Source organism: Anas platyrhynchos, chromosome 15 (assembly GCF_047663525.1).
Source record: "Anas platyrhynchos isolate ZD024472 breed Pekin duck chromosome 15, IASCAAS_PekinDuck_T2T, whole genome shotgun sequence".
NCBI classification, from domain to species: Eukaryota; Metazoa; Chordata; class Aves; order Anseriformes; family Anatidae; genus Anas; species Anas platyrhynchos.
In genome coordinates this window covers 15,985,196-16,011,803 of record NC_092601.1, presented here as the reverse complement: position 1 = coordinate 16,011,803, position 26,608 = coordinate 15,985,196, and the positions used below count along the sequence as shown (strand labels likewise).

The 26,608-nt window shown below is 42.4% G+C and overlaps 1 protein-coding gene across 4 annotated transcripts in view; it reads right to left on the bottom strand.

The window, feature by feature from the left end:
• Positions 1–26,608, bottom strand: part of SDK1 (sidekick cell adhesion molecule 1) — a 393,854-nt gene that overhangs the window by 30,375 nt on the left and 336,871 nt on the right. For 3 of the 4 annotated variants that reach the window (XM_038186854.2, XM_038186853.2, XM_038186856.2), the window contains 6 exons: positions 26,062–26,132; positions 21,101–21,236; positions 19,175–19,234; positions 17,160–17,261; positions 2,417–2,532; positions 801–987 (listed from right to left, as the gene is read on the bottom strand). In XM_038186854.2, coding sequence (XP_038042782.2) covers positions 801–987; positions 2,417–2,532; positions 17,160–17,261; positions 19,175–19,234; positions 21,101–21,236; positions 26,062–26,132 — 672 coding nt within the window. The remainder of the gene's footprint in view (positions 1–800; positions 988–2,416; positions 2,533–17,159; positions 17,262–19,174; positions 19,235–21,100; positions 21,237–26,061; positions 26,133–26,608) is intronic. The other variant, XM_072023631.1, reaches the window with a different exon arrangement.

Below are 26,608 nucleotides of genomic sequence, written 5' to 3'. Positions count from 1 at the left end.
ACAGCCTCTCCTAAGAAAACCACCCACTCCACTGCAAAATTGGATCTCAAAAGCAAGCAAGGAGACATGACAAAGAAGGAAAAGACTCTCACAGGGACACTAAGTTTGTCTTCGCTCTCTATCTAGCTGCTGATTTTCAGAAAACTTGCAGCATTTACATGTTTGATATCCCCCTGTCATTGCTGGTGGAAACGTGCTGCAGATGCTGGGATTTCTCAAGTTAACTCCCTCAGAAGAGTAGCAGAATTAGAGGGCTGACAGACAAAAGGGTACTAAGTGAGCACACAGCTCAAGTGCATGCTTCCTCCTCATGGCCAGCCACGATGGTGCTGCCTGCTGCAGTGCTGGAGCGCTCCCACTGCGGTCACATCCAGCACAGCTCAGCCTATGTGGCTTAAAAAAAAATAAAAAGAAAAAAAAAGATGAATTGCAAAAATCTCAGCACTTCTCTCACAAGACTGCTTGGGGAATTTCCAGGCTCTGTAGACAAGTTTAGATTTTCAGATGTGATAGCAGCGGCCGCAAAGAGACCCGCAGACAGTTTCATTCTGGATCAGCTCGCAGAGGGATCAGTCATTCTGCCTGCCTGTTCTAGCTTCTACTGCACTGTTCCCTTTCCCACGATTGCCTTTTCTGATCCCGCTTTTTCCCCCCCTCCACAACCATTATAATGTAATGACCTGTCTAAAGATAACTCTAAACACCAGTACAGTCCTCCTGGACAACCACCCCAGCCGCTGCCCAGTTACTTGCTGGTGACCACTAAGTCCATGCTTTGAGGCAAAAAAACGATCCCATACCAGCCTGGTGTGTCCTGCCCTGCGAGGGGCTGCTCCTCGGGCCATCCCCAGCTGCATTGAAGGCAGAAATGCAGACCATGTACCGCGTGTGGCTGGTCAGGTTTTTGAGCCGGACAGTCGTCTCCGGAAGGAAAAGGACCTTCACTTTCTCCGTGTCATTTTGGACGTCACTTTCCCAGTAATAAATCTGTTGGAACAGGGAGATGTTTTAGCATATCCATACCTCTAAAACATCCTGGCTTTACAGCTGTAAAAGATCAGGAGGACGGAGCAGCCTTGCTCTGGGCTCCTCCATTAAATGGGATGCTAACGCTTTTCACCATAGGCCCAATCCTTTCTTCTCCTTTGGAAATTACCCTGAGTCTTGTGACCATGTAACTGAGCACATCATTCAAAAATAGAGCACAAGTTGAAGAATGTGGCCTAATGACAATAGATAGGAGCTGCCAGAGCTCAGCAATGACAGGTCAGTTTCTGAATTCTTCCTAAAATGCTATCTGCCTGTCAGCACTGGCACCGTGATACAATGCTCCCATAATTTGCCTCCTTATGCACACAACAGATTCACCATTTGTGTTCACAGGACAGCCAAGCAAATGTCTTCCTGAAGATGGTAATAAAGACTTTCCCTAAAGTTCCTTGAGGTACTTTTCCCCATTCTCGCCTTACATAATTTTTATCCCGATGCCATAAAATTAGGCTTTGGAGAAGACGACTCCAAGAGAAAAGTGGTGCCAGCCCTACTTATTGGACAGGCCTGGCACGGAGAGCATTACAACAGGCCAAAGCAAGCCAGAAAGTTGAAAGAATGAGCCAAGGCAAGACTCTACCTTGGCTCTACAAGCCAAGCTGTTAGAGCCATCTATATACATAGAAAAGGAAAAGAACATGAATTGATATATAAGGTTGCTTGTTACTGCCAAGAAGGGATGCCAGATTATTCACATTGGCTTGGCTTTTCTTCGCTTATGGATCTAAATTCATGGAGAGAGGCAGAGCCAGACACTGAACCCCAGCCAAGCTCCAGTGTTTGTAGACTTGCCCATTTCCACTCTCTGAGGGTCCATTCTCTTGCTGGAGAAGCTAAACAACATGCCTGCGCAACGTCCTTGTCTCCTATGAACCAAATGCAATTAATACTATGATTTAATTTTGTTAAAGTTAAGGAAATGAAATAATTCTTGTGAAATCTGACCTGGCTCAGGCTTCTAGCTTGGAGGAAGTACTGCTTTTCCTAACAGCTTTGGAACAATTGATAGATAGAAAGCTCAGTTAGTATTCTTCAATACTTTTTTGCCCCAAGCTCTGCTGTCTCTGTTGCTTTTTGGAGCAGATATGTTGCCTGAATAAGTGTAGCTGCCTCCCTGTTTGTGTGCCCTGTTTCCCCATGCTCTCCTTTCTCTGCAAATAGCAACACTCTTTTCCTTTTCTCCCCCCTTTCCCCTGCCTCATTTTCTTTCTTTAGATTTCAGGACACAGTGCCATTTCCACACCGCAGTCTGAATGCTGTTTTAATTTGCCTTGTGCAGTGAGGGCAGCTGTAGTTATAGAGCTATCTTACAAGTCAGAGCAAAGCCAAGCAAGACAAATGAAACCAGCAGAAGCAGAAGTATTGCCTTGTAGCCTTGTATATTCCCATTTTGGCTGTCGGCGGGAGGAGGGTCCCAGGTGAGCTCCAGCTGGCTCGCAGAAAGGGAGTTTACTTGGATGTTCTGTGGGGCCATCGCCGGAGCTAGAGAGAGGAGGACAGAAGAATTAATAGTGACAAGCAGAACTAGTTCATATCCAGGCTGCAATGTTCCATTTGCGGAAGGACCCAGGACAGGCTCTGTTTACGCCACCAGCCAGCTAACAGAGCTGGCCCTGGAGGCGTCAGCATCGCGGGGAAGTCTCAGGTATAAAGCGGCAGCGCGCGTGGACCGAGACGCTGCCGAGCCTCCAGAGAGCGCGATGCTCTGTCTCACACAGACCGGGTTAGACAGTGAATAAACTCAATCCTGTCAGCAGCTTTGGGAAATAAAAGCGAATCTTTTCTTTATTCTGTGGTGATGTTTCAGGCTTGCCTTTGGCAGCGATGCTGGGCTCCTCAACAACAGCCTTGAAAGCAACTGTGGGACAAGGCAGGCCCCTCGCACCGGCAGCCCGGCCTTTCTTACAGGCCTTTGTAGCACTGAGAATGAGGACCAAAATGTTGCTGAAAACCACCTCCCAAAACAGATACTAATCGATTCAACTAATATTTTATGTATGACAGAATGGCTTTTAGCTTGCTACTTGTTAGCCTTAATTTCATTAAACCTACCCATACACATACTGGATCTCCTGGGCTCCCGGTGGCACTTCTTTGCATTGTGCTATGCAAGAAAACTAATCTTTGGCTTCCTTTGAGCGCACCTGGGTCACACCAGCTTTCCCTTTTGTTGGGATCCAACTCGGTGCGGATGGATATTCCTCCCCAGTGGCTAGCAAGGTCTGCTTTCCAGACCTGCTGCCTCTGCCTCCAGCAGATCTTAACAAAACAGCACGTTTTGTTTCCAGGAGAGATGTTGAAGCGTGTCGTGTTCGAACTCCAGAAGTGGGAAGGGAAAGGCAGGGCAAAGGGCACGCTTCCCCTTTCTCTGTGCTTGTGGTGCTGCAGCCTTCACCCAGCCTACCTGAGAAAGCTGCCTCTTTTCTCTCTGCCCGTTTATGGGCCATAAATAGAAGTGATAAAACATTCACCACTCAAGTAAGATAGCCCCGGTTATCTGTTCCTCTGGAGACTTCCTTCTTTAGAGAGAATGACCTTCATAAGTCACACTTTTCTACCGATACTCCCTCCCCCCAGCATTATAAAATAAAATAGTAATTAACACCCACTCAGCCTGACACCAACTATTTATTTTGTTCTAACTGTGTGGTTTCCATATTATCACTGCCCACCCTGCCGTTAATGGAAATGTTAATAACCAGCGCCAGGTTGTTGTGACAGATGCTTGGGCTCATTATCAGAAATTCTTATTTACCGCTCCATTAAACGACAGAATCGCACAAAAAAACAATTCAATCAAAACTAACTGGAGGAATTTTAACAGCCACATTAATAATCCAAAACATAAATAAAGTTCATGTCTTTTGCATGTTTGCCACCGGCAACTCTATTGCAAAATTATTGCTGTACAATTAAAATGTGAAAGGCAAAATTGAAAATAGCCATTATCCCAGTGCTCAGCTAAAACTATTTGTTTGTTATATTTTTTTGTTTCTTTTTTTTGGCTGGATGTACCGAACGCACTAGGTGACAATGACTGTCAGTAAAACATAGGTTTGGCTTGTTCACAGGGGTGCTCTCGTCTAATTGCTGCCCTGCCTTCCTTTGTTTCTCTGGGGTATTGAAGGGGGCAGCTAGCTGGCTTGCTGGCTGCATTCACTGCAATGTAGTGCTGCTAAGGACCAAAAATCTCAGGATTTTGAGACTTTTGCAGCACATATCAGAGTGCAAAGCCAAACCGATCACATAATACAAACCTGAAAATACATCTCAGAGATTTGCAGATGATGACATGCTCAGAGAAACAGGAATATGTACAATCACAGGAAAATGGATCACTTTAGCGATGTATTTTCTTTCTAGGTAGTGACACTACTGTCTGTCCTGAGCTGACAGCTTCAAAGTGCTTTCAATACCCAGGTCTGAAGCGGTGTCTGCAATAGCATTTTTCTTTGGATCCTACACACCAGCCTGGAACAATTGCTGCTTCCGAGCTGCGACCATTAGAAGAGCCGGCGTGTGCAGCCTGCTGCCACAAAAACACCATTTTTCCTCAAACCCTTTTTATAGAGCGCGTCTAAGAAACACAATGGTTAAAAACTGCCAGTGATCACTCTCCACTGACACCGTCGCTGCTGGAGCTGCACTTTTGCTGGCATGGTGGTGGAGAATTTGATGGGAGGGGAAAAATAAAAAATAAAAGACTGTGGAAAAAAAAGACATTTCACCACCCCAGAGCCTCAACAACATGCAAATTGTGTTGGTTTTGTGCCCTGTGAGTCTGTCCCTGTGTTCAACTTTCAAAGGCTGATCTGTCCCTCCTCTTCTAAGCACAGATTTCTTGTTGACAGCAAGGGACAGCAGAAAAGTGCTGCTTACTCTTGCTGCGGCTCTGTGCACACAGCACATTACACTAACAGTGAAATGAAATACTTTAAAAAGGAAGAAACACATCCCTAAAGACTCTACCTGCTTGAAACCCCAGACCACTCACTGAATGTATGGACAGCCTGTGCCAATAAAAGTGAATGCATTTTAAATGTGAATTCAAAAGCTTTTTACCTTCTAGGAATGCAGTTCAAGATTACCGAGCTCTGATTTTTTCATGGCTGTTGAAATCACTAATACATAAAAAGCGAGGTTAAAGCCTCATACCTCACACTGCTTTAGGTGTTAGTGACATTATCAACTACAGCAGGAGTGACATAGACCCCTGAGGGTCCAAATTCAGGTCGTGGCAGGTGGAAGGCATTTCACTTTCCCTGAAAAATATGTATGCATTCATGAAATCTAATTCTCTGCACGTATCCTGCTTTGGAATCTCCTGCAGATATTTACAAACATTTCTTTTCTTATCGGATTTCAATTCACCTTTAAGATAATCTCCTTGAAACTCTCAGTCAAAAAGTAAGGAGAAAAGCCTTGTAATGTAATTAGTAAAAATACCAATAGCTATGGACTGGGTTGATGTTGGCACGGTTGTGAAAAGACAACAAGTCTATCTGGAGTTAGAGCAACAAGAGAGTGAAAATGGATGCATTAAAAAAGTTACACATCTACATCCAAATTTAAACTTATCACTGTCCTCATTTTGCACTTGAACTGAACAGCCTCTGCTCACGCTGCAGACAATTTGAGCTTGGAAATGCTTATAACCTTTAAAGAGAAGGTGCTTTAAATCCCCAGTGGCTCTGCACTAGATCTCCATGCACCGCAGAAGGTTCACCTTAGTTTTTCTCACTGCTTGCCTGGGATATTTGCTCTCTGGGCTGTGTGGCAGTACGAGCTTTTCATCAATATGAAAGTACTGTTCCCTTTCTTAGTGACAGTTGCCACAGGTAGGCTACAAATCCTTGTGATTCATCGGGTAAACTTAATAACTGTTTTTATAAAGCATTCCTTGCTGCTGTTGCATCTGCTCAAATTTCTGGGTAGAGAAAGACTTCTCCTCTACCGTCTTTCAAATTACTTAAAGAAAGCCAGTATTATGTCAGGCAATTCACAGACAAGTCTGGGACAAGATGCCCCGATACTCATGTACTCATGTCATTTAAATAAACATGCAGACAAAAAAAAAAAAAAAAAGAAAAAGAAAAAGAAAAAGCAGTGAAGCAGTGAAAGAGACCAAAGATTTTCTGTGCAACAGCTTGATCCCACAGTTCCAAACAATCCCAAGCAAATTTCTGTTCTATAAAGACCTCTGATCCTTTTCTATCTAGCAAGCATTTCCCCCCCTCCTTGTTCATCAAAGCATGCTTTTGTGAACATGCCTGCTTTTATTCCCTAGTAATCAATATATTTGCATTTTGGTGTTAGCACCTAGAGGCCAGAATCTCATTGCACAATGTGTTGCATAAACACAGAATAAAGACAGCTCCAGGCCCTAAAAGCCTCTAATCTGTATGTCTACACATTCTAATGGAGGGGTGGTTGGAGCATGTTCTAGCATATCAACTGTAATCTTAGCTACCTTCTCCCTACAACAAGAGAGAAGACACAGCAGTATTTAATGTAGCATAAGCGCACAATTACAGCATGAACACGCAGCACCTTCCAGGTTTACACATTGGTTCCTGGCACACGCGGTCCTGGAAAAATGGAGCTGGAAAGGATCCTGAGAGGGCTCAGACAATCCAGCCTCCTGCATCACACTGGGCTCAGCTCTGCTGGTCAGATGTTTGGGTAATCTTGGCCACTGTCCCCTTTCCAAATTCCTCTGCCATCCCCACATGGACTCTGTCTATTTTAATAACTCTTAAAGCGTACTCTTGGGTTACTTGTTTTCCTTAACGTCTGGCCAAAGCCAGCCTCGCTGCACTGAAGTTCTGTTCCTGCAGCGGGATGGAGAACAGATCCTTCCCGCTCCCTCTGCAGCCGCTGCCCTCAAGTTATGGCAGAGATAAGCAACTGTTAAGTGGATTATAAAAAGCCAAACACAACAAAACAAACAGAAGGTCACAAGATAAAACAGCTGAGGCTGATCAGCAGAATGGGCAAAGGGAAATATAAGAGGCTTTCTTGCAGTCTGGGCTTAGAGAAGAAACACAAGGATGGTATCCTCCCGAGAAAGAACAAAGGGGTGTATTTGCAAATGTTTGCAGTCATTCCTTCCGTGAAGGAAAAGCAGCATGAGAGAAAAACATTCTATGCTTATTGGCCATTTTCTTACAGTGCCTGTGAAAGAAAGGTGGGAGCGAGGAACGAGGAACGCTTCCTCTGTGCCATTAGGAATGCTGTGTGAGCTATGCTGATTAGTTCAATAACAATTAGTTAATTGTGCTTCAAAAACAGCAACTGTGAAGCTGCTTTCTGCTGTGACAAGGCAGTACAAGCTATATTTAGAATGTAAAAGATGTTTCCCACCAATTTCTGCCTGTTTTAAGCAAGGCTACATTTTTGTGATGGAAGTACACACTTTTTTTTTTTTTTTTCTTTCCAAGAGCTGCTCTTTCTGGGGCTATTCAGATGTATTTCAGATGCAGTAGGACAGGCAGATCCACATTCAAAAGCACACATTGACTGACATCCTTAACCCCTCCGACACAACTCTGTTTGCTAACACCAGACCTGATGATGCTCTTACTCTCTTATTCTGCCATCACAATTTGGCACCAAAACCTAGTGCTCTGCCAGTTACCAGCCTCGACAGGCTTGTGTCACCCTGCGACTTGACCTGAGTCTGAGAAAAGGAGTTCTCTGATCTCTCTCACCTTTGAGAAGCCCAACCTCCTACTGGAGGGCAGCTGCAAACAGACGGCTTTAAGTAGGAAATAACCCGTTCTTCAGCGTGGTGAATTATGTGCTGATTTACAAGATTGCATAGATCAGTGTTAGAGAAATTGAAACATTTCGTAGTGTACAACAGACCAAGAGAAGTCGATACAAGACTAACTCGAAGAAGAACTCTCTCACCTTTGTGAGCACTGATGAAGAGGGAGCACAGTCTAATCGAGCCAAAAAAGAAAGACAAATCTACCTTGGTGGGAAAGAAGGGATGGTAAGGAGAAAAACGCTGTCAGGATGGAGATTTGAAGAACCTAGAGCACCCACCACTACTTTCTTCTGTGCCATTTTATCTGGGTAGACAAAGACTTGCCCCTGCCTGAACACTACATTTTGTGCAGTAGTCATGTTTCACCACATCACATTTTTAAGGGCATTAAGGTCATGAAAAAATGCAAATAAAAGCAGCTGCGAATGATACCCAGGAGTAACACACCCAGCTTCTCTGCTAATCACTGGGAGGCTTCCCAACATCCTCTAGGCATATCATCAGCCTTCTGGAGAGGTGTGTAGACTGATGCAGGTAGTTAAAGAAGGAGAGATCACATTCAACACACGTATTGGAAAAAAACATTGAAATGAAACAAGGACTAGAAATGGGTATTCTTTCCATGGACCCAGACTCTAGGAGGTTATCTGCTAGTGCCATTTTTTCAAACTAAGGAGGCAATCATGTTCTGAGGAAACCTCCACGGATATGACTTATTCATGAAGAACCTTTATAAACTGGCAAGTGAATCAAGCAGAAGTAATTCTCATCCTCTCCCTCACCATCTCTTCCAGCAGTGGTGAAAACACTGGTGCAGTGATTGCTGATCTTTTAACTCAGAGTTCAGTTTTCCCAATGAGCTATGTGCAATCTGGGATGTTCCTGGGGCAGAGATGATCTGAGTGATGCAGAAAAGTTACTGTGTTCACAGCACAACGCCTAAACCAAGATGCATGCTATAGAGCGGTACTGTGAAATAGACCCTGCAAACAAAAGCTACACACTTGGCTTTTGCTGAAGCCCGCAGTTCTACTTAGCTAATAAAAACCTAAAATAGGCTATCACATTGCATACTGAGATTATCCATCAAGAGACCGAGAACAACCGACCCAGAAGTAAAGCCCTTACAAAACTGTCAGACTGCCTCTGGAAAGGGCATGCAGGTGGTTAAAACAGAAAGGGGAAAATAATAAAATATGCTTTTTTTTCTCTATTTTCTCTGTGTCAACAAGGATGCTCTCATACAAAGGCAGCCCATCAGTCAGCAGAGATAGACCCACGAGCAGGAACAGCAAGAGTCTGACACGCATTAGGTACGCGCAAACAAACCTGCCAGTGTAAACCCTCACGCTGAAATCCCTTCTCACATCGATGTAAATTAGGGTTAGTTCCACTAAAGCGAGTGGAGCTAACCCAGTGTGAAAGTTGTGTAACTAGGAGCAGTGTCGGCTTCGATGAGCACAGGATTCACCCCCCGGGATGTACTGAAGGTTGTTCAAGGACGCACGAGGTGGCGAAGGACTGCTGAGTGTTTGGTGCTCCAGCCCGACTCCTCTCCCACTTGCACCAGGAGTGGGAGCAGCACCACCTGGGAAAGCACCACTCTCAGTTCTCTTAAAAAAGTCCATTAGACAGCAGCAACGCTACCCACTTCAGAACAACTCTCAGGCTGATACCCGAGACTCCTCCTCTGCCATTTACACTCATGTTCCTCTCATTATAACTTGTTAATCCCACACTCCAATATCATAATACCACAAGTTCATGGCAGCAGACAAAAGCACCCACTTAGTGTTCGCTAACAGCAGCACCTACTACAGCCTAATAAGCGCCAACATCTCCTTATGCTCCACTAAAGTCAGGAGAACATATCAAATAATTAGGGTGAATCTCCACTGGGTTTGCCATATCCCAAACGTTAAAAGCTGTATCAAAAAAGTCAAACTGAGCAGGTAAGACCTGCCACTGAGATAACCTTTCCCTGCGGCTTTTGAAGCAAGTCGTATAGTTGACCTCCAATGAGGGATTAATTTAGGATTTACAGATTGCAATGGTCAGGGAACCCCAGGGAAACCTTTGAGGACTGTAATCCCATGGTCCTGGGGAGAGAGAGTCTAAATTTATGTCTTCTAAACTTTTGAGTGAAAGTTTTCTCCTAGTTTATTTTACAATCATAATATCTGTGAATTGATTGCTGTGGTCCTCTGTCGCTGACACCATATTAGTGTCTGGATCTTTGTGGCCATGATGGTTTAGAATATTGCTAACTCATACTTTCATAATAAGAATGGCAACTTTTTTGCTTTCAGTCGACAACAGGCAACCTGAAACGCCTCCAGTACCATGATTGACGATGGATACAGCAAACAGATGTCAGAAAAGAAAACCAACTGTGCATCTCTACAGCTGGCTTCACAGCAAAGCCATCCAGAGGAGACAAAGCCACAGGAGCTGAGACCTGTGTGAAAAAAACTACATTTTGCTCACATATCCCAGGATGAAGCAAAACAAGCAGAGCAGGACTGTGCAATTAGAGTAAACAGAAATTTGGCTGCAAATATAACCCTTTAGTCAAAAATACTCCAACTCTAGCCTGGGTCTGCTTGAATATGAGTTATCAGGCAGGGGCTTCCCCACTTCTTTACCAGTGCGATTTATGGTCCGTTTTACTTTATTACAGATTGCTCATGTTTTTGAAAGGAAGGTTAATTCCTTTGCTTTTAATGGAGTAGCTCTGCTGTCAGCTCAGTAAGGCTCTGCATACACGATCAGACTTCTCATCCCTCTGCCCTCTGTGCAGGGATGTCCCCGCACTCAGCTCTTCACAGGCCATATAACACCGCAGCAGAACTGTGAACGGCCAATTTGTCCTGTCGCTCCCACTGCTGCTTGCACCAGCTACAGAACAAAGGCGGGAGTCCTGATGATGAATTCAAGCACAGATAGTATGTCTGTCTCAGGCTACGGTCAGTGCTGAAAATCGACATCAAATTGGTGGGTTTGCGAGACAGAAGTTCATCATCCCAGCAAAACATCGTGTGCCAATTGCAGCCCAACACCACCTACGCCAACAATAGCAGTGGAAGAGATAAGGAAGCTCAGTTGATCAAAACCCGATTAGATTTTTGGTTGGACAGAAACATCTTTCCCACATTGAGATGTGATAAAAAGAGGCAATTAAACCAGAGCTAAGCAGGAGCTGCTGCACTGTATAAAGCATTGTGCTGTACCAAAGGCTGCTTATGACCAATATTAACAACTTAATGAGCTGTTAATGAGGCGCACATTCAGCTTTTACTTGCAGCATGAAAACACTGCAAATCATTTTAGGGAGCTTCTGGATCATCAATGGAGAATTAAAGATGTCAAATAAACCCATCAAAATCTATGTCTCAATCTGGCCACTGCTTTCTAGTAAATTCTCTTAAAATTCCTTTTCCTGTATGGCAGAATAACTTGCTTTGACAGCAGTATGACTCCCACTTAGAGTCTGCTTCCTTCTGCCTTGACATTAGATTTCAGTCTCCAGAGAGCTGCAGGGATGTCTTTTTGACATGTTGACATTAAGGACACTTTTTCCACAGACTCACACTGGCACGGTTACTTTCTGTTTTGCCGTTCTAAGATCAGCTACTGAGCTAAGCTACCAAATTCAGAAGTTTAATTCTGAAACCTCTGCACTCATCTATACACAAATTAAGAACTTAAAATTACCCTTCAAAAATAGCCAATTGGAATAGGAAATGGAGGTAGGGTTTATCGAGAAAATTCATATCCATAATTCCCCAGCAGCGCAGCTCCACCGGTAACAAGCAACGACTAATGCTCTAATGTAGGCACGCTTTAGTTTGTTATTTTTTACTATGCTGTCATAACCCTGCAGGATTAGATAATGCAACTGAGTGCTATCTATACTGCTATTACCACCAGTGGAGCAGTGATGGGAACAACAAATCCAAATTGGACTAGCTGCAGACAAGCCCCAAGTGGAAACCATGTATACAGTGAGTCTGGAGTTTAAAATACACCACAAAATACTGATGTGATCTACCCAGTGGCTGATCCTGCTGTCTGAAAGGGAGTGCTGTTGAGATTTAGGGATTGTAGTTGTAATGGCTTGCAGTAACACAAGAGAAGCAGAAAAGAGGTTTATATCCTGTTTGGAGTGGAAAAGGTCTTTTCACTTCTTTTCCCCCCAGCATCTTCCTATAGTTTTCCTTCCTTGCTCTGTTCTGATTTTACTCTGTTCTTTTAGCACGTTGTTGGTGAACCTCGCTTGGATCTTTAACTCTGAGCTCAGTGGCTTAGAGAGAAAGGCACTGGGGACAGGATGAAAACCCAGTGTCAAGCCCGGAGCAGGACATGCCTGTTATTGCAACAGCTCTGCAAGATTTTTTATATTGAAGATGAAGGGAAAGTAAAATCAATGTTTCAAACACCCTGCTGTCCCCCAAAAGTAGCCTTCTGCTGATGTTCAGAATTGTCAAAAATTAAAATGCAAATACCCTAACATATCAAAGGCTTGGCACTTCCAAAGCGCCAAGGAAGGTCAATCCCTTTGTTTAACGTGGAAGAAAGCAAAACCAGTGATTTCTTTATTATACTGCTTTCCAGTAGCTTCCCTCCCTCCCCTTTTGTTTATCAAGGGAAGATGCTGTCCCTAGGCTGACAGGTTTTAGACAACTGCAGTGTGAAACGGCCACGATAATCCCTCTCTTCCCTCCTCCAGTGGAGTCTGGGATGGAAATGCCCACCCAGTTCTTCTAGCTGTGCCAGCAGCAACACGGAGCCTATCTGCATAGGCACAGCCAGCCACTGAGAGGCAGAACGCACGTGTCCCAGACAGATAGGAGAAAACAGCCGAGGGGGCCACAGCAGACTGATTGAAGCTGCCAGTTCTAATGTGTTGAAATGCTGTCATTCTTCTTGTAGGCTGTTAACAAGGAGGCACAGGGGACTTCTCCGTACAGCATCTTCTCAGCTACGTTCGGGGCACAGAAGGAGATAAAGCTTCCGTGCTGTAAGAGAAAGGGGGCCCGAGGTAGTGCTGAGGGACTCCCTTCTCCAAAAAGTGACCTAGAACAGGTAGGCGAGTCCACGTAAGATATTTTATACAAACACACAACAAGAACAAGGCCTGCAGGTAGAGATGAGAATACTTTGGCATTTGCAAGCTTCACATCAAGGGGTAAATTCAAGTTTTTGAAGAGTGTAAGAGAAGAGAAGCAGTCATCCCTCTGTCCCACGCCTGTTCCTTTCTAAGCTATGGTTTCACTTTGATGAAAGTAAGATGGAGAGGAAACCTGCTTTTCCGAAAGATGATGTTAGCAACAAAGCAGTGTTTCAGCGGAGGACTTCTTAGAAGGGGATCTCTGTTTCCCAGCTCTTTGCTCCTTCCCTTTCCTTTAGCAGAATGAGCACTGAGAGATCATTATTAAAAAGAACATTATTAAAAAGAACAACAAACCAGCCTCATCAGTTCTGGTGAATTCTGAAGGTCACCAATGTCACCATCAGTTATAATGACACACATCACTCCCCTCTCCACACGAATGGATTTACAACCTGTTCAAAGCCAAGCATCTCTCAGCGTACTTCACCCCTTCTGCTACCTCCTCTCCACACACGCACTTGGTCTCCTCCAGCAGCAGCTGCTGGAAGAAATTATGAATTCCATTATTTTTCATCCAGAACAGCTTTGCAGTATGTAGCAAAAGCACTGGAGGCTGCAGGCTCGTTACTGCAGGATTTGTATTGCCGCCTTCCATTTTATTCACCATCCCAAATTAGGTGAAGCACGCGTGCCCCAAACCTGTGATTTCTGTTTAATTAAAATGCAGGTGGTGGAGCCTCCTGAACTCCAGAGCCCACCACACAATCAGATAGCGACAGCAAGCTGGTAAAATAATGCACTTGATGTAGTGGCTGCTCTAACAGAGTCTTAATTTCAGTCAAGCAGAACAGCACCTCTGGTAGCAGCTGCATTTAGGGCTGGGACGACTATCAGTACCCAGCCTCTCGCTGCACACTCACTGCCTTCCCAATCAAAGCCGGAGTCCCTGACAGCTCAACTGTTAAATGAATTAACAAGGCGAAAGGGGGGCTTGCCGAAGGGGCTGCAACTCCCTTCCTCGTTTCTGCAAGTGGCAGCTTTCAGTTTTTCTGTCGTTTGTCAGGAGCTGCACGTGGCTCTCTAATGAGCAGGGCAGAGCTGCAGCCAGATCTAAATAGGCTTTTTTTTTTTTTTTTTTTTTTTTTTTTACCTATTCACCTATTACATGGAGCTTAAGGCAGTGCAGGGGAGGAATCCAGAGGCTCGATGCAAGTGGGAACAGCACCAGCTCTGCTCAGAGGGACCAGGCAGCGCAGCGCCCCTGCACACAGCACAGTCCCTGCCTGGTCTCCTGGTGTGGGGAAGGTTTGCTCTCCACATCATGGAGTTTTGCAAACACCCAGACAGAACACAAAATGGAGCCTTCATTGGGTTGTTTCATCTTATGGGAGAAAAGTTTTGGTCCACCTATAGCAAACAAAACAAAACCAAACAAAGCCTGCTTGTATGTAGCCCCTTAGTTTACCTGGCTGCTCAGGATACAGGAGCTGTCATTCATGTCTATCCCTTTGCCTACCAGCAGGTTGTTCTTACGGAGCTCCCAAAATCTCTCCCTGCCCCTTGGTCAGAGCCAAATGAGAGCTGAGCACACAAGCTGCCTGAGGAGGATGCTGCTTTGGGTACGGCTGAACAACATGCTTGAAAGAAACTCCTCGTTCTGGTGCTTTTTACTCGTTTGATTTGCAAAACTGCCAGAAGGATGGTTTTAATGGTGTATTTATTTGTTTATTTATTTCTGAGTTTGTTAGGGGGCTCCATTGCTCACTTGAGTTCTTACTGTAAAAATCCAGGTACAATGATTGGACAACGTCAAATCTAACAGGGGAGAGGGCAAGAGCAAAGGAAGGATTTGTGGATGCTTCTTCTTCTGCACTGATTATCTGACTGCACTGGACAGAGACGGGTCATTTACTGTTCTGATGCTGCACAGCACATCAACCGTCAGTATGATTTTTGGATGCTCCATGCTGTACAAAACACTATGAATTCAACAGAGTTGGGTATTTTCGCTGTGCTGGCTTAAATACAGCACATTCCCCCTTAAGGCATATGCTGTATATTCCTTTTCACAACTGAAAGGAATCTTCTCACACCTACCAGAATTACCACAACCCTAACAGCAGAACAAAACACCATTTAACAGTATTTGGACTTAAATTATCCAGGGTCTTCCTGGGGCTGGTCCCCTTCAGTAACTTCGTGTGCAGTGCTATGATCTCATTGCCAGCATCTGTTGTTTACTGAGAAAGATTTCTCTATTTTTTACATGGGTGACCCATCATCAAAGCTAAACAGACCCATTTTTTCCAGCTTGCTACTTAACTGCCTTTACCACGGGTAAGAACATCAAGCAAACAACAATAACAAAAACTTGTATTTCCCCAGCACACTTTAACTCAAAGGTGTCACAAGTCAATTTAAAACTTAAATTGCCATACCAGCTCCAATCACTTTGCTCACAGTATAAATCACAGTCGGCTCTGGAGGTGGAAGAAGCAGTTATATAACAAAGCATAGTAACTTCACACAACAAGTGTGAAAATCTGCGGGAAGCTCCTACGTTCATCACTTCTACTGCATGAATCCAGATTGTCCTGAAACAGAGGTAAATCCAGGATCTCTACAAATCGCACTGAGTCATGCTACAACTTCAGAAACACCAGCTCTGCCTGCCTGTGAAAGGTCTCCTGCATATCTGTTTCCTCCCAAGTTTTGCTCCTTCCAGTGCTCTGTTCCCTGAGTTACAATAAGAGAGACATGATATACCAGCATCTTTTTGTTTTCCCCAGCTGATTTTCTGTGCTGTGTACACGTGTAGAAATGTAGTTGCTGGCTGAGTTTGCAGCAGTGAGATTTCTAGTTCTGAAACAAAAATCTATTCTGAAGCCAGATACAGTTGGCTCCACTTGGGGCTTCCTTTGCTGCAGTTACAGAAGGAAGTTGGAGCAGCAGCAAGCTAGAAAAAATGTAAATATTGCCAACTGTTTCTCCAGAACCATGCTGCTCTGATTAATTTATGATGTTTTCAGAGAAAGATAGGGACTGGTACACCTTATTTGAAATGCAAAGGTTAAGCAGAGTTTAAAAAAAAAAACAACCTGTGCTTTACTGAGTTTTGAGCAATATATTTAATGAATAACAACAAAATGTATTAGCACCGAGTTTGATAACTTTTACATCCTAGCCTTGAGACAGAAGAACAAAAGTGCAATCAGATTTGTTCCCGGCAGCAGACTGAACAACAGGAGGGTGCATGCTGCTGCCTATTCTTGTTTTAAGCTTCAAAAAGATGTTGCTGCAGAAATTGATACCATAACTAACAACTATTTCAGCACCAGCCTCTCTCCAGCTGGGGTCACCGTAAATACCGCACTGCCACTGGGGCTGTGAGGAAGACATCAGCTATTCCAGTCCTGCGCTGGCTGCTCAGCTAGAGTTACTGAGAAGAACAGGCTCAGCTGTGTGTTATCTGTGCTCTGCAAAATCACCTGTTCCACAAAGCATTCAAAGAAGTGCCTAGTTAACTCTCTTGTCCTGATTTCTGCCTCTGGCCTTCCAATGGAGGGATTTAAAATTGATCAGCCAGTTACACTTCAGAAATACAGCCCGACTTCATGCACTACAACCATAATAAGTAACGGCATGAATACTGCACTGAAACACAGCTTAGGCAGAAGCTGGATGCAGGCATAGAATGTCTGCATGTTCTTGAGAGTAATCATCATCTGAGACTCCAGAGCTACCATTAAACCGGACACAATGTCTTCTTGACTTCAAGAGCATAAAAATACAGCAAGATGTGGGGCACAGGCAATGTCTCTATAGAGCTATAAAATAAAAGAACCAGCTTTCCAAGTCTCCCTTGTTTTGCAGTTTTGTTTCTTTTCCCTTGTGGCTTTCCTATGCTCTACTTTTTACTTCTTTAACTTGAGTCAATTTTCCCCTCAAGCCAATTTGGTATGAACAGTCATCCTCCTGCGACTCCAAAAAGATTTTCTCTTCTTTCTTTCAGATGCACTCTCTTCCCTTATTCTTGTAGACCATCTGGCTTTCAAATGGCAAGAAGCTGTCAGAGCCATCCTATTCCAGGAGAGGACACTACAGAAAACCTGCTAGTGATCATGCTTGTGCAATTTTTCAAAGCAACCCTTTCCCAGTATTTGGAGAATATTAGAACTTGCTGGCACTTTAAAAAAAAAAAAAAAAAATTTTCTTTTTACCTACCTGCTTCACCCACAAACACTTCCACTGGTGTGCTGGTTGGGCTCTCACCAATGACATTATACACAGTCATCAGCACTTCATATCTCTTGTATTTCTTCAACTCTGAAAATGCAAATTATATTAAATATTATTACTTACCCTATAGTACTTTATTGACATTTCTTATACTCTGTTACTTCTTTATCACCACATCTCTCTCGTGAAATACAGCATTAGAACAGTGCAATATCTACTTCCATCCTTCCTTAATACACACATCAAAGCAGAAATTGCATAATGCAGAAAGATCTTTGCAATGAGATGACAAAATTTTCCCAGCATTCCTTCAGTCCGTTGCTCCAATAGGAAGGATCATCCTTGATGGGTAACTAGCTAGGGGAACATCTCTAGGTCATTCTTGGTGACAGAGAAAAGGCAGGACTTTGCTTTGAATGTTCACCATTTGAGCTCATTCTGATTTCCTCTACTGGTAGGACAGAGCATGGCTTCAAGCCTTTGCCTAACCCCTGGGACTTTCACCTAGGGAGTCATTTAGCAGCTGCACTGATAGACAATGCCACTGCTGCAGCAAAGAATTTGGAGCCCCATGCAAAGTATTCAAGTATATCTTGCTCCCTCAACGTGATCACAGTTTAAACATCAGTCACAAAGAGAAAGTGGAATTTGAAGTGTGGGCTCTGTTTGGCCACCAGGCAACCAATTTCTTTGTTGGCATATAAAAACTGCTCTTACAGATGAGGTATGAGAATTAAAGCAGTGTGAAAAAAGAAAACACAATGATATGGGGGTAATTAAATGATGTAAATGGGGGTGGAGTAGAACCGTGTCAACATCATTAGATGAGGCAGCAGCTCAGCAGTTTCAGATTTTGCATATCCAGGATGAAATAATCAATCCTAACAGAAAAAAATATCATCTACAAATATTTAACAGTGAAATTAAAGTAGGAAAGAGATTGATACTATAAATTGCTGTATTTAAATGATCACTGAATGGATTAAGACACGCATGGCCAAGGGTCTAAATTTCTCCCTTTGCCATGAATTTTCTCTGTTATCTACAAATCACATTGTACCCTTATCTCTGTTATACTATGTCATTGGTTTGGTAAGGTTCAATATGTCTAATCATACAGGATTTTCAAGTTTCAGTTTCACAGAAGCATGTACAAGTGTCTTGCTCCTTTATTTGACACAGAATTCAGCATCGTTCCCTGGTCTCAGGTATACTGTGATACCCAACATATCACTAATGTTTTGCTAGTCTGTTAATAAAAAAAAAAATAAAATTAAAGATATATAGCTCTTGATTGGAAGTACAGTACTAGGCAGCTGGTACAGTGAAACTTTAATCGCTGCCATGAAAAGCCACAAGGGAGATTTTAGTGTTAACTGGATGTGGAAGAAAATGGAACACATGAGAGTTCATGCATGCAAGTTTCAGTGGGGATAGGGTTTCATATTTTTTTTAGCCCATCACAATCTGTGACTCAAAAGCCTTGGGCAAAACCTATCTAGTGAACCATCATCACTACAAAGCAACTTGCCTTTTAACTCTGTCGAATGCTATTTTATTCATTTCCAATTGAAAACACCTCTGGAGATGCATATAAATTCATTGGGCCCTCTCTAAACTGGCCTCATACTCCACGGAAAGCTTGAGCATTGCGATGTTTGAATCATAAGACTAATGATGTGATACAGCTAAACTCAGATGGACTGCAGAATATGTAGCAAGCATATCAAAATTCATTTAGCATCAGCAATACTGGGTTGTTACAGTCAATAATGTTTTACCTTCCCAGCAGCCACATTTTTACAACAGCTACCTACTTGCATCATCAATGTCTTTTGATGTAGGGAAAGCAAAAGCTTAAAGAAAAAGAAACTCAAGAAAGCAGAATCATTAATCTGTGTTGATTTCTGCTAGATCCACTGAGGAGAACCATAGGAGTTTGCCTATATTGTATTTTGAGCCATTAAAAAGAGTCTCATCTAAAGGCAATGTGCACTTACGTGTTAATTCATACGTCGTTAATGCAGAGCTGCTGTTCACTGTCTTGAAGCTGCTTTGGGCTATTCAGGGTAAGCAAAGCAGAAAGCTTGTTACAGTGCAAGGAAACAGTTATTGCAAATGATGTACAGCAGAGACAGAGGCAAATGATGCAGTGCACACATACACAACTTGAGCTTCAGGACTATACCTTGAAGGACAATAAAACCACATCACTCTTGTAACACATCAAAAGCATCTCACTCACACGGGTTCTTTCATTTCCTCCTCAAACAGAGTATCTCACAAATATACAACACAGAAATGTTCTGACTCCTAGATTAAATAGAATAAATGAGTGAAAAGGAAACAGTTTCTAGGGGGGATCTCTCAACACTGTATTGCATTCTTATTTCTCAACATGCAAAATTCAGAACATGAGGAGTGGCAGGGTAAAGACCTGGAACACGGGCCACAAAGAGCAAACACTTACAATAGGACAAGACCTGATTCTTTAAACGTATGTTAGATTTCCCACAGTTTCACTTACAGAATTCAACATTCCTGCTGTGAACAAACTGTAATAATATGCTAAGCTGTGCAAAACTGCAGGTCAGTGAGGAACAGAGGTGTACTAAGGTTAACACTGTCATATTATGAGGAGAAAGAGGGAAGTTTCTATTAAAATACTCGTCTCCAACACTTTTGTTCTCTCTTGACTCCCTGGAGAAGTACAGCAAGGTGTTTTCTACTATACAGCTATTAGGAACATAGCTGCAGGGCCAGCCAAGAAGAGGGAAGAGAGGAAAACAGTAGGCTTTACAAGCTCCATGAGACTAGAGAGCATCCAAAGTCATTATTTTATGATAAAACACACAACCAATCATTCAGCTTTGTATGGAAAAAACAACAACTGCGCATACCCTATTCCTATAGGAGTTTTACTTCTCTCCTCTGGTTAAAACTGTACCCTCCCAGAACTCTCGTTCAGAACTGATGATGTAAACGAGGGCAGAGTTAGAAGCTTATGCTACGTTTAAAACATCCACTTTTTCCACACCCACACAAAAATTATCCTTGCTTTTGCAGAAACCATTTGTATGGGTTCAGGGAAACAAGGAAGTCAATAAAAGATATTAAAATAGCCTTATTCAGCCATATTCTGCTGCTCACAGAATATTATCTTATTCTGAATATTCCACTTTCATCAAAAAGGACAAAAGCTGGTCCTGCCCTGAGCATGTTTCATTACTGGGCCATACCTGTAAAGTTACTGAATGCTCACATCTTTACCTCCCATCACCTTTTTCTACCTATTATTCCATCTGATTTTCTTTCTATCCTTTGTCTAAAAGTCCTTTTTATTTTTCTATTATCCCCTTCCCTCTCTACCTTCTTTCCATGAGAGCCAAAAAAAAATAGCAGCCAACACAGCAAGCATGCACCTTCTTGCTCATTTTTGCTATTTTCTTCCAAAATAGGGACTAGCACCTCCAAATTTTAGAAGTGCTACTTGAAATTTCTCATCTGTTGTTTTTATACACCGCAAAAAGAAAAACAAAGTATCAATATTAGAAAAATTAGAAAATATTGGAAAATAGCAAGTGGAGGAAAATGAAGTCCCCCTCTTTTTCATCTGACAGCAGAACAAAGTACACCAGGGTAATCATCCAGTGAAGACAGCAGAAAGTAGGAAATCAGAGGGTACATGGAGGACAGAACATCAGTTCAAGCACGATGGCACAGATTAGAGTGCACCATTACAAGTGATGCTGATCATACAGAAGTTAATAGCATTTTCCAGCATCTTCACTCTGAACGTGTAAAACCCAAATTATCCCCAGCACTCTTGGACACAATCGTGTGCTGTTTCCACGTGGTAAGAGTGCACGTAATGTCTGTGCATGGACAGATTTTGGGATATTACAGTGTTAAAAACATAGGCTTACGTGTGAGCTCTGCTCTTAAAGCTGAAGGGTTCTTGATGGTTTTGGATTCTGTTCCAGACCCGGTGTCGTAGTCCAGCTCCCGATAGTAGATGCGGTATCCCAACAGCAAGCCGTTCAGACTCTCAGCTTTAGGTGGCTGAAAGACATTCACCCGAAGAACACTCTTGTTAAGACATGCACTGCGACAAGCATCCGACACGACAGACAGGAGCTGGCACCAGTTCTGCACAAAGGGACACGGTGCTGCTCTCTGGTGAAAACAGCCGTTAGCAATGTACAAACTCGTGCAATGGGAAAAACACAAGTTAAAGGCAACTTTGATGATTTCTCTCAGCTGTGGCAATTACAAAAGGCTCTTTACTTAAAAATTGATGCCTAATGCATTTCTCTGAGATAAGCTGCTTTCCTTCTTGGTCCAAAAAAATCTGTGTGATAAATAACATAAACAGATCACTGAAAATGCATGTCGCTGGTCTCCAATGCAGCAAACCATTATTTCACTTCTCCTGAGATGACAAAAATAAATTATTTTGCCAAAGACAAGCTATTTTCCTTGGGGACTGCTCATAGACTATTGCTCATTTGGCAATGTTTTACTGAAAGACTGATGAGAGAATAACCAAAACGTGTTATATCGTGGCTTTAATTAGGAAGATGAAAATAGGCATCAGAGGGGCTTTTAGAGAAGAGTCACAGTGTGATGAACTCCGGTGAGTTGCATAGGTTCAGTCCCATGGGAAAACACAGGTATCCCTCCACAACAGCTTGGAGCAGCAGAGTACGTGTGACCATTGAGCTGGCCCAAATGCACGTGGTTTGCTCCCCTGGAAGATGCTACTAGATGTCCCAAGACATGGTACCTCAGCATGGCTTCTTGAACAGTCCTTCACATCTTCCTTCAACTACAGATACCCAACCAGGAGCTTTTTGTCTGAATGGATTACTTAAGGACAAGAAAAGAGATTCTTGATGTTGGGGAAAAAATGACTTTTATGAGTCTAATGCAGGCTAAGAACTGCAGAGAAGAAAAGATGCCCTGAGCCATTTATCTTCTAAAGATTCTTGTACTGAAATTTAAGGGGCTGAAAGGATAAATGAAAAGGGTTTTAATGATGATCTTGCCTTTAATCCAAGAAGATCCCTAGCAGTCTTGAGAACTTTACTACAGAAACCTTCTGTCCATCATTAAAAAATTAACCACTGGTGTGATACACTGTTAGAGTATAAGGTAATACCACATGTAATTTTAATGCAGAAAGTAAGAAGAATATTTTTACAGGAAAGAAGGCAGAAATTTGGTAATAACCTAATATTCTGCTTCCAGAAATGACATGAATCTTCCATTAGTTCCTCAGGATAGTAGAAGGTAAGAAACAGCTGTCCTGTCTCCTTGGAAATAAGTTTTCTTTGGGCAAGGGCTGAAGGAATTAAGTAGAAAGATTGTAGTTCATGGAAAAAAAAAAAAAAAAAAAAAAGGAAGGGGTCCAGTGTATATAACGAACACCAAATTACCAAGAAAAGGAGCAGAAAGTGCTCTTGCAAGAAGCCGCTTCTTTTGCAGTTGTCCTGTGCAGAATCTGTCGAAAGCAATCCCAGACTTCCCAGGATCTTGCTTTACTTGCTATGCATGGAGAACCTCATTCATCATGATGTTTCATGCTCATTATTGTGCTCCATCCTTTGCAGAAGTTTTGACCGCCTTTCACTATTATTTAACAATTGTAGTACAGAATGATCCAAGAACACAAGATTGTGAGGGACCTTGGGAATCATCAAGATGAGGCCTTCATGACTGCAGAAAACAACTTCTAAAAGTCCTTTTCATAAACAGAGCAAGCTCCACCAGAAAATAAGCTCATTTTTCTGCTTCCCAGTATTTCTGTGGAAAGCTGTTCTAAACCTCCCTACTTGGGTGGTTAGAAACTTCATTAAATTTCTCATCTAAATAATTCAGAGAAAGTCTGTAACCATTTGTTTCTCTGCTAACATTGTCTTTTGGGTTAAATTGTTCTTCTCCCTATAGGGTGTTTACTCCTTTGCTATATTTAAAAGAAGAGCAGCCATACCCCATCTCAGAGTCCACTTTACAAGGCAAATAAATCAACCCCTTGTACAAAAACCTTTTCCAGTCACAGGTTGAAGCCCTGGTGTAAGGGACTGAACAAATAAACCAAACAAAGTGACAGCCTTGTCCACGGCTGCCTGGCACCATCACTCATGGACCAGCTGAAATGTTATCCTCTGTGAAATGGAGAAGAGGTATTGTTTATTGGCAATTACTAGCATATGTACTATGATTTTGATTTTTTTCTCCCTCCTTTTTCAATCTTATGACTTTCCTTTTTTGTTTTCTATATTATAACAAAGCTGCTTTAGCTCTGACAGTGCCCTAGCTGAGAAAGACCCGACAGCACTGTATAGTCATCACCTCCCTCTGTCCTAGAAGGGAGGAGTCAAACCACAAACCTGAGGACTGTTTTCTACACAGACAAGGTAAAGGGAGACATTGTCCTACCCGGGTAGTACATTGCCACAAAGGAGGAGAAAAGCTGAAAAAATCTATATAATAAAGCCTGTCCATCATTGAAAAAACTTCACAGAATGAAAAAAAAAAGTATATATTACATGGATTTGCATTTCAGTTAATTATTATCTAGAAGGAAGGTGCTATTGCAAGGATTCAATGTCTTTTTCTATTTAACTTTTAATCAAAAACATTTTTTTACTTAAAAAAAAAAAAAGTTGAAATGGAAATCCTACAAAATCTTAAAAGAAAAACACTACTGAAGCTGTTCCTCCCTACCCTGCCATACAGCTGCTAAGAGATAAAGCTTAATTCCTCACTGCGGTACAACACCGATTTGTTGATAGCAGGCATTGTTTTCTTACACTTTCATGTGATTCTCCATTTTTCCCCTTCTTTAAATTTAGGACAGGAAAGCTCAGAAAATAAATGGCTTGAAATCTGTCTTTCTCCTTGCCACAGAAATGATGATTCTCTCCTGAAAAGGGTACTCTGCTAAAAGGTCAGGTCTTCCCCTTCCTATGCGTCTCTCATGGACAGAAGTCTGCTTTTGATGTAATGGATTATTTAGGGTTTTGTATGAAGGCCTGAGGGATCTGCTGAAACAGGTAAAATGATCATGAGTGGCAGGCCATAATGCTGTACAGAATTAAGAGAAACAGTTTTGTGCTCTTGAAAAAAGAAAGAAAACAACGTAAGTTTGAATAATTGCTGTCACTATGGTAGAAGCAGAACAGTACATAACCCTGATGTTAACTGTAACATCCTCCAGAACATTTGAAATAACCTTGCATTATTGATACAGCAGCCAGCAATGGAAATTACTTATTTTCTTCCTACTTTAAATTTAAAAATAATGGACTGATTGGACCAAGCAGCTGAAAGCACAGATAGTGCATCTAGAGTTTGTTTTGTGAATTATTAACATGGCTCAAAGTTAAAAATTTAGCTTTGCTTGGAAATCTGCTCTCCCATTTAGCTTGACTGCTGTTTTCAGTTTACATTATTTCTTAAACACTGCTGTGAAACAACTTCTTAATTGGAGGCTATTGTGGGACTTGAAGATTTTTGTTTATTTGAAAAATATAGTGCGGCTGAATTACCAGGACCTATTAATATACATGTAGTAATGACATATAATCGCCCACAACTCCCTTGAGATGGCTCTGGCACAACAACCCCATTTCATTTTCATGAAATAAAAAGCATCCAATTACCTAAACAACCACCTATTTCACATTAACTACACACCAATAATCAGTCAATTGGGGGAATGTTTATTTCTACAGTACATCATGCCTCACATTTTCTTTGCCTTTTTTTTTTTTTTTTCATACCTTTTCCTTCACTGTGGGTTTTATTTGGAGGTGGGGCGACAGATTTACATCTCTCCACAATTCCTTTGGTAAAACCATTCAACATGTCTCCTATTTGTTCAACATGCTGTAAGCAATGTTGTTACTTAGTATTATGCTGCATGAACTTGGGCCAGCAACCCAGTAGTAGAGCCAGGCATATTTTTAAAGTGCTGCTGCACAGCAATAAACAGACCCTCATACATACATTTTTTTTCCAAAATGCAAGGAGCCCCATCTGTACTGTAAACGCATATGTACATTTTTCACTCTAATGCAATCTGTCCAAAGCCATCCTTATTATGTGTGTGGGACATTGTCTCAGGAGTAGGGTGGGCAGAGGCTTTGCAGCAGAGGTTACAGATAACGCGCAGCACCCCACTGGGCTCCCTCTATTAGTGCTTACTCCACAAAAAGAAGCCTCAGGCACTGGGTCACAAAATGTTCCGGCATATCCCAGGAGGCCAGTATCAGATTGAAAGATAAAGGAAGGCACAGGAAAGACGTATATAAAATGCAGACTCGGCACGAATTCTTTCACATCCAACTCAGAGACATTACGGAGCGCTGAAACTTGCTTCCCTCTACTCTGAAGAAATCTCAGCTTTTAGCCCTCAGAAAGCCAAAAGGGCACATGGAGCTCCTCAAAGTACGAGCAGGATACCACGCACAGCATACACTTCTGATTACTTCAGCAGCTGGAGGAGGCAGTATGCAATGTGAACAGCAGCAAGCTTTTCCTTACCAATACCACACACCGTTAAATGCTCTCAATGTAAAGATGCACATCTATTGCCCAACAATTAAAGGACAGAAGAATCTGTAAAAGTAATAATCTTGGGCATCTCTAGAGAAACTCTTACCTCCCAAGATTTTCCTCACAGGGTACAAAGTAAAACTAACACACAGAAATTTCTATCCATCACTAAAATATATGCCCAGAGCAGGAAACCAGGGAAGTAGCTGCAGTCCTTCAACTTTACTACACTCCTTCCAGCTCAGAAAAACAGCCATTGCAATGAACCATTGCGGCCAACAAGTCAAAGCAAACAAGAAACATCATGATTTTGCATTTTACCTACCTGCCATTGCACAAGGACAGATGAAGTAGTGTGGGGAGTTACTAACACAGAACTGGGTGGCTCATCTGGAACTAAATGAGAAAAATAGAAAGGTAACCAAAACAGTTATAGCAACAGGGTGAAAAATAGGCAGCTTATTCATCAAATTCTTCACTGCTGAAAGAAGTCTTCTATCCCAGTCACTATGCGGTGGGTCTCAAATGCAATGCTGCTGGTATGAATATTGCAATCCAGGCAGAAGCCAGCCATTTCTCATACACTCCTTGCTCTACCTGTGGCCTTGGCAACTTGAGAAGGAATAAGAGAAAAGCTCAGGGCATAAATCTGGAGGAAGCTGCATCATGCCAGCTGCTCACAAACAACTAGCTAGAAATTCAAAATGAAGTTAAACAAGCTGGGTGTGTGCTTGAAAGCATGAACAAACCGTTCCCAAATTTTCCATGACATTTTTGCCACAGTTGGGGCAAGCCCACGTTGTTTTTAAGAGTCCATGTCATGCATTCCCAGATTATTTTAATTAGGACAGCTTGATTTACCATGGGTTAAC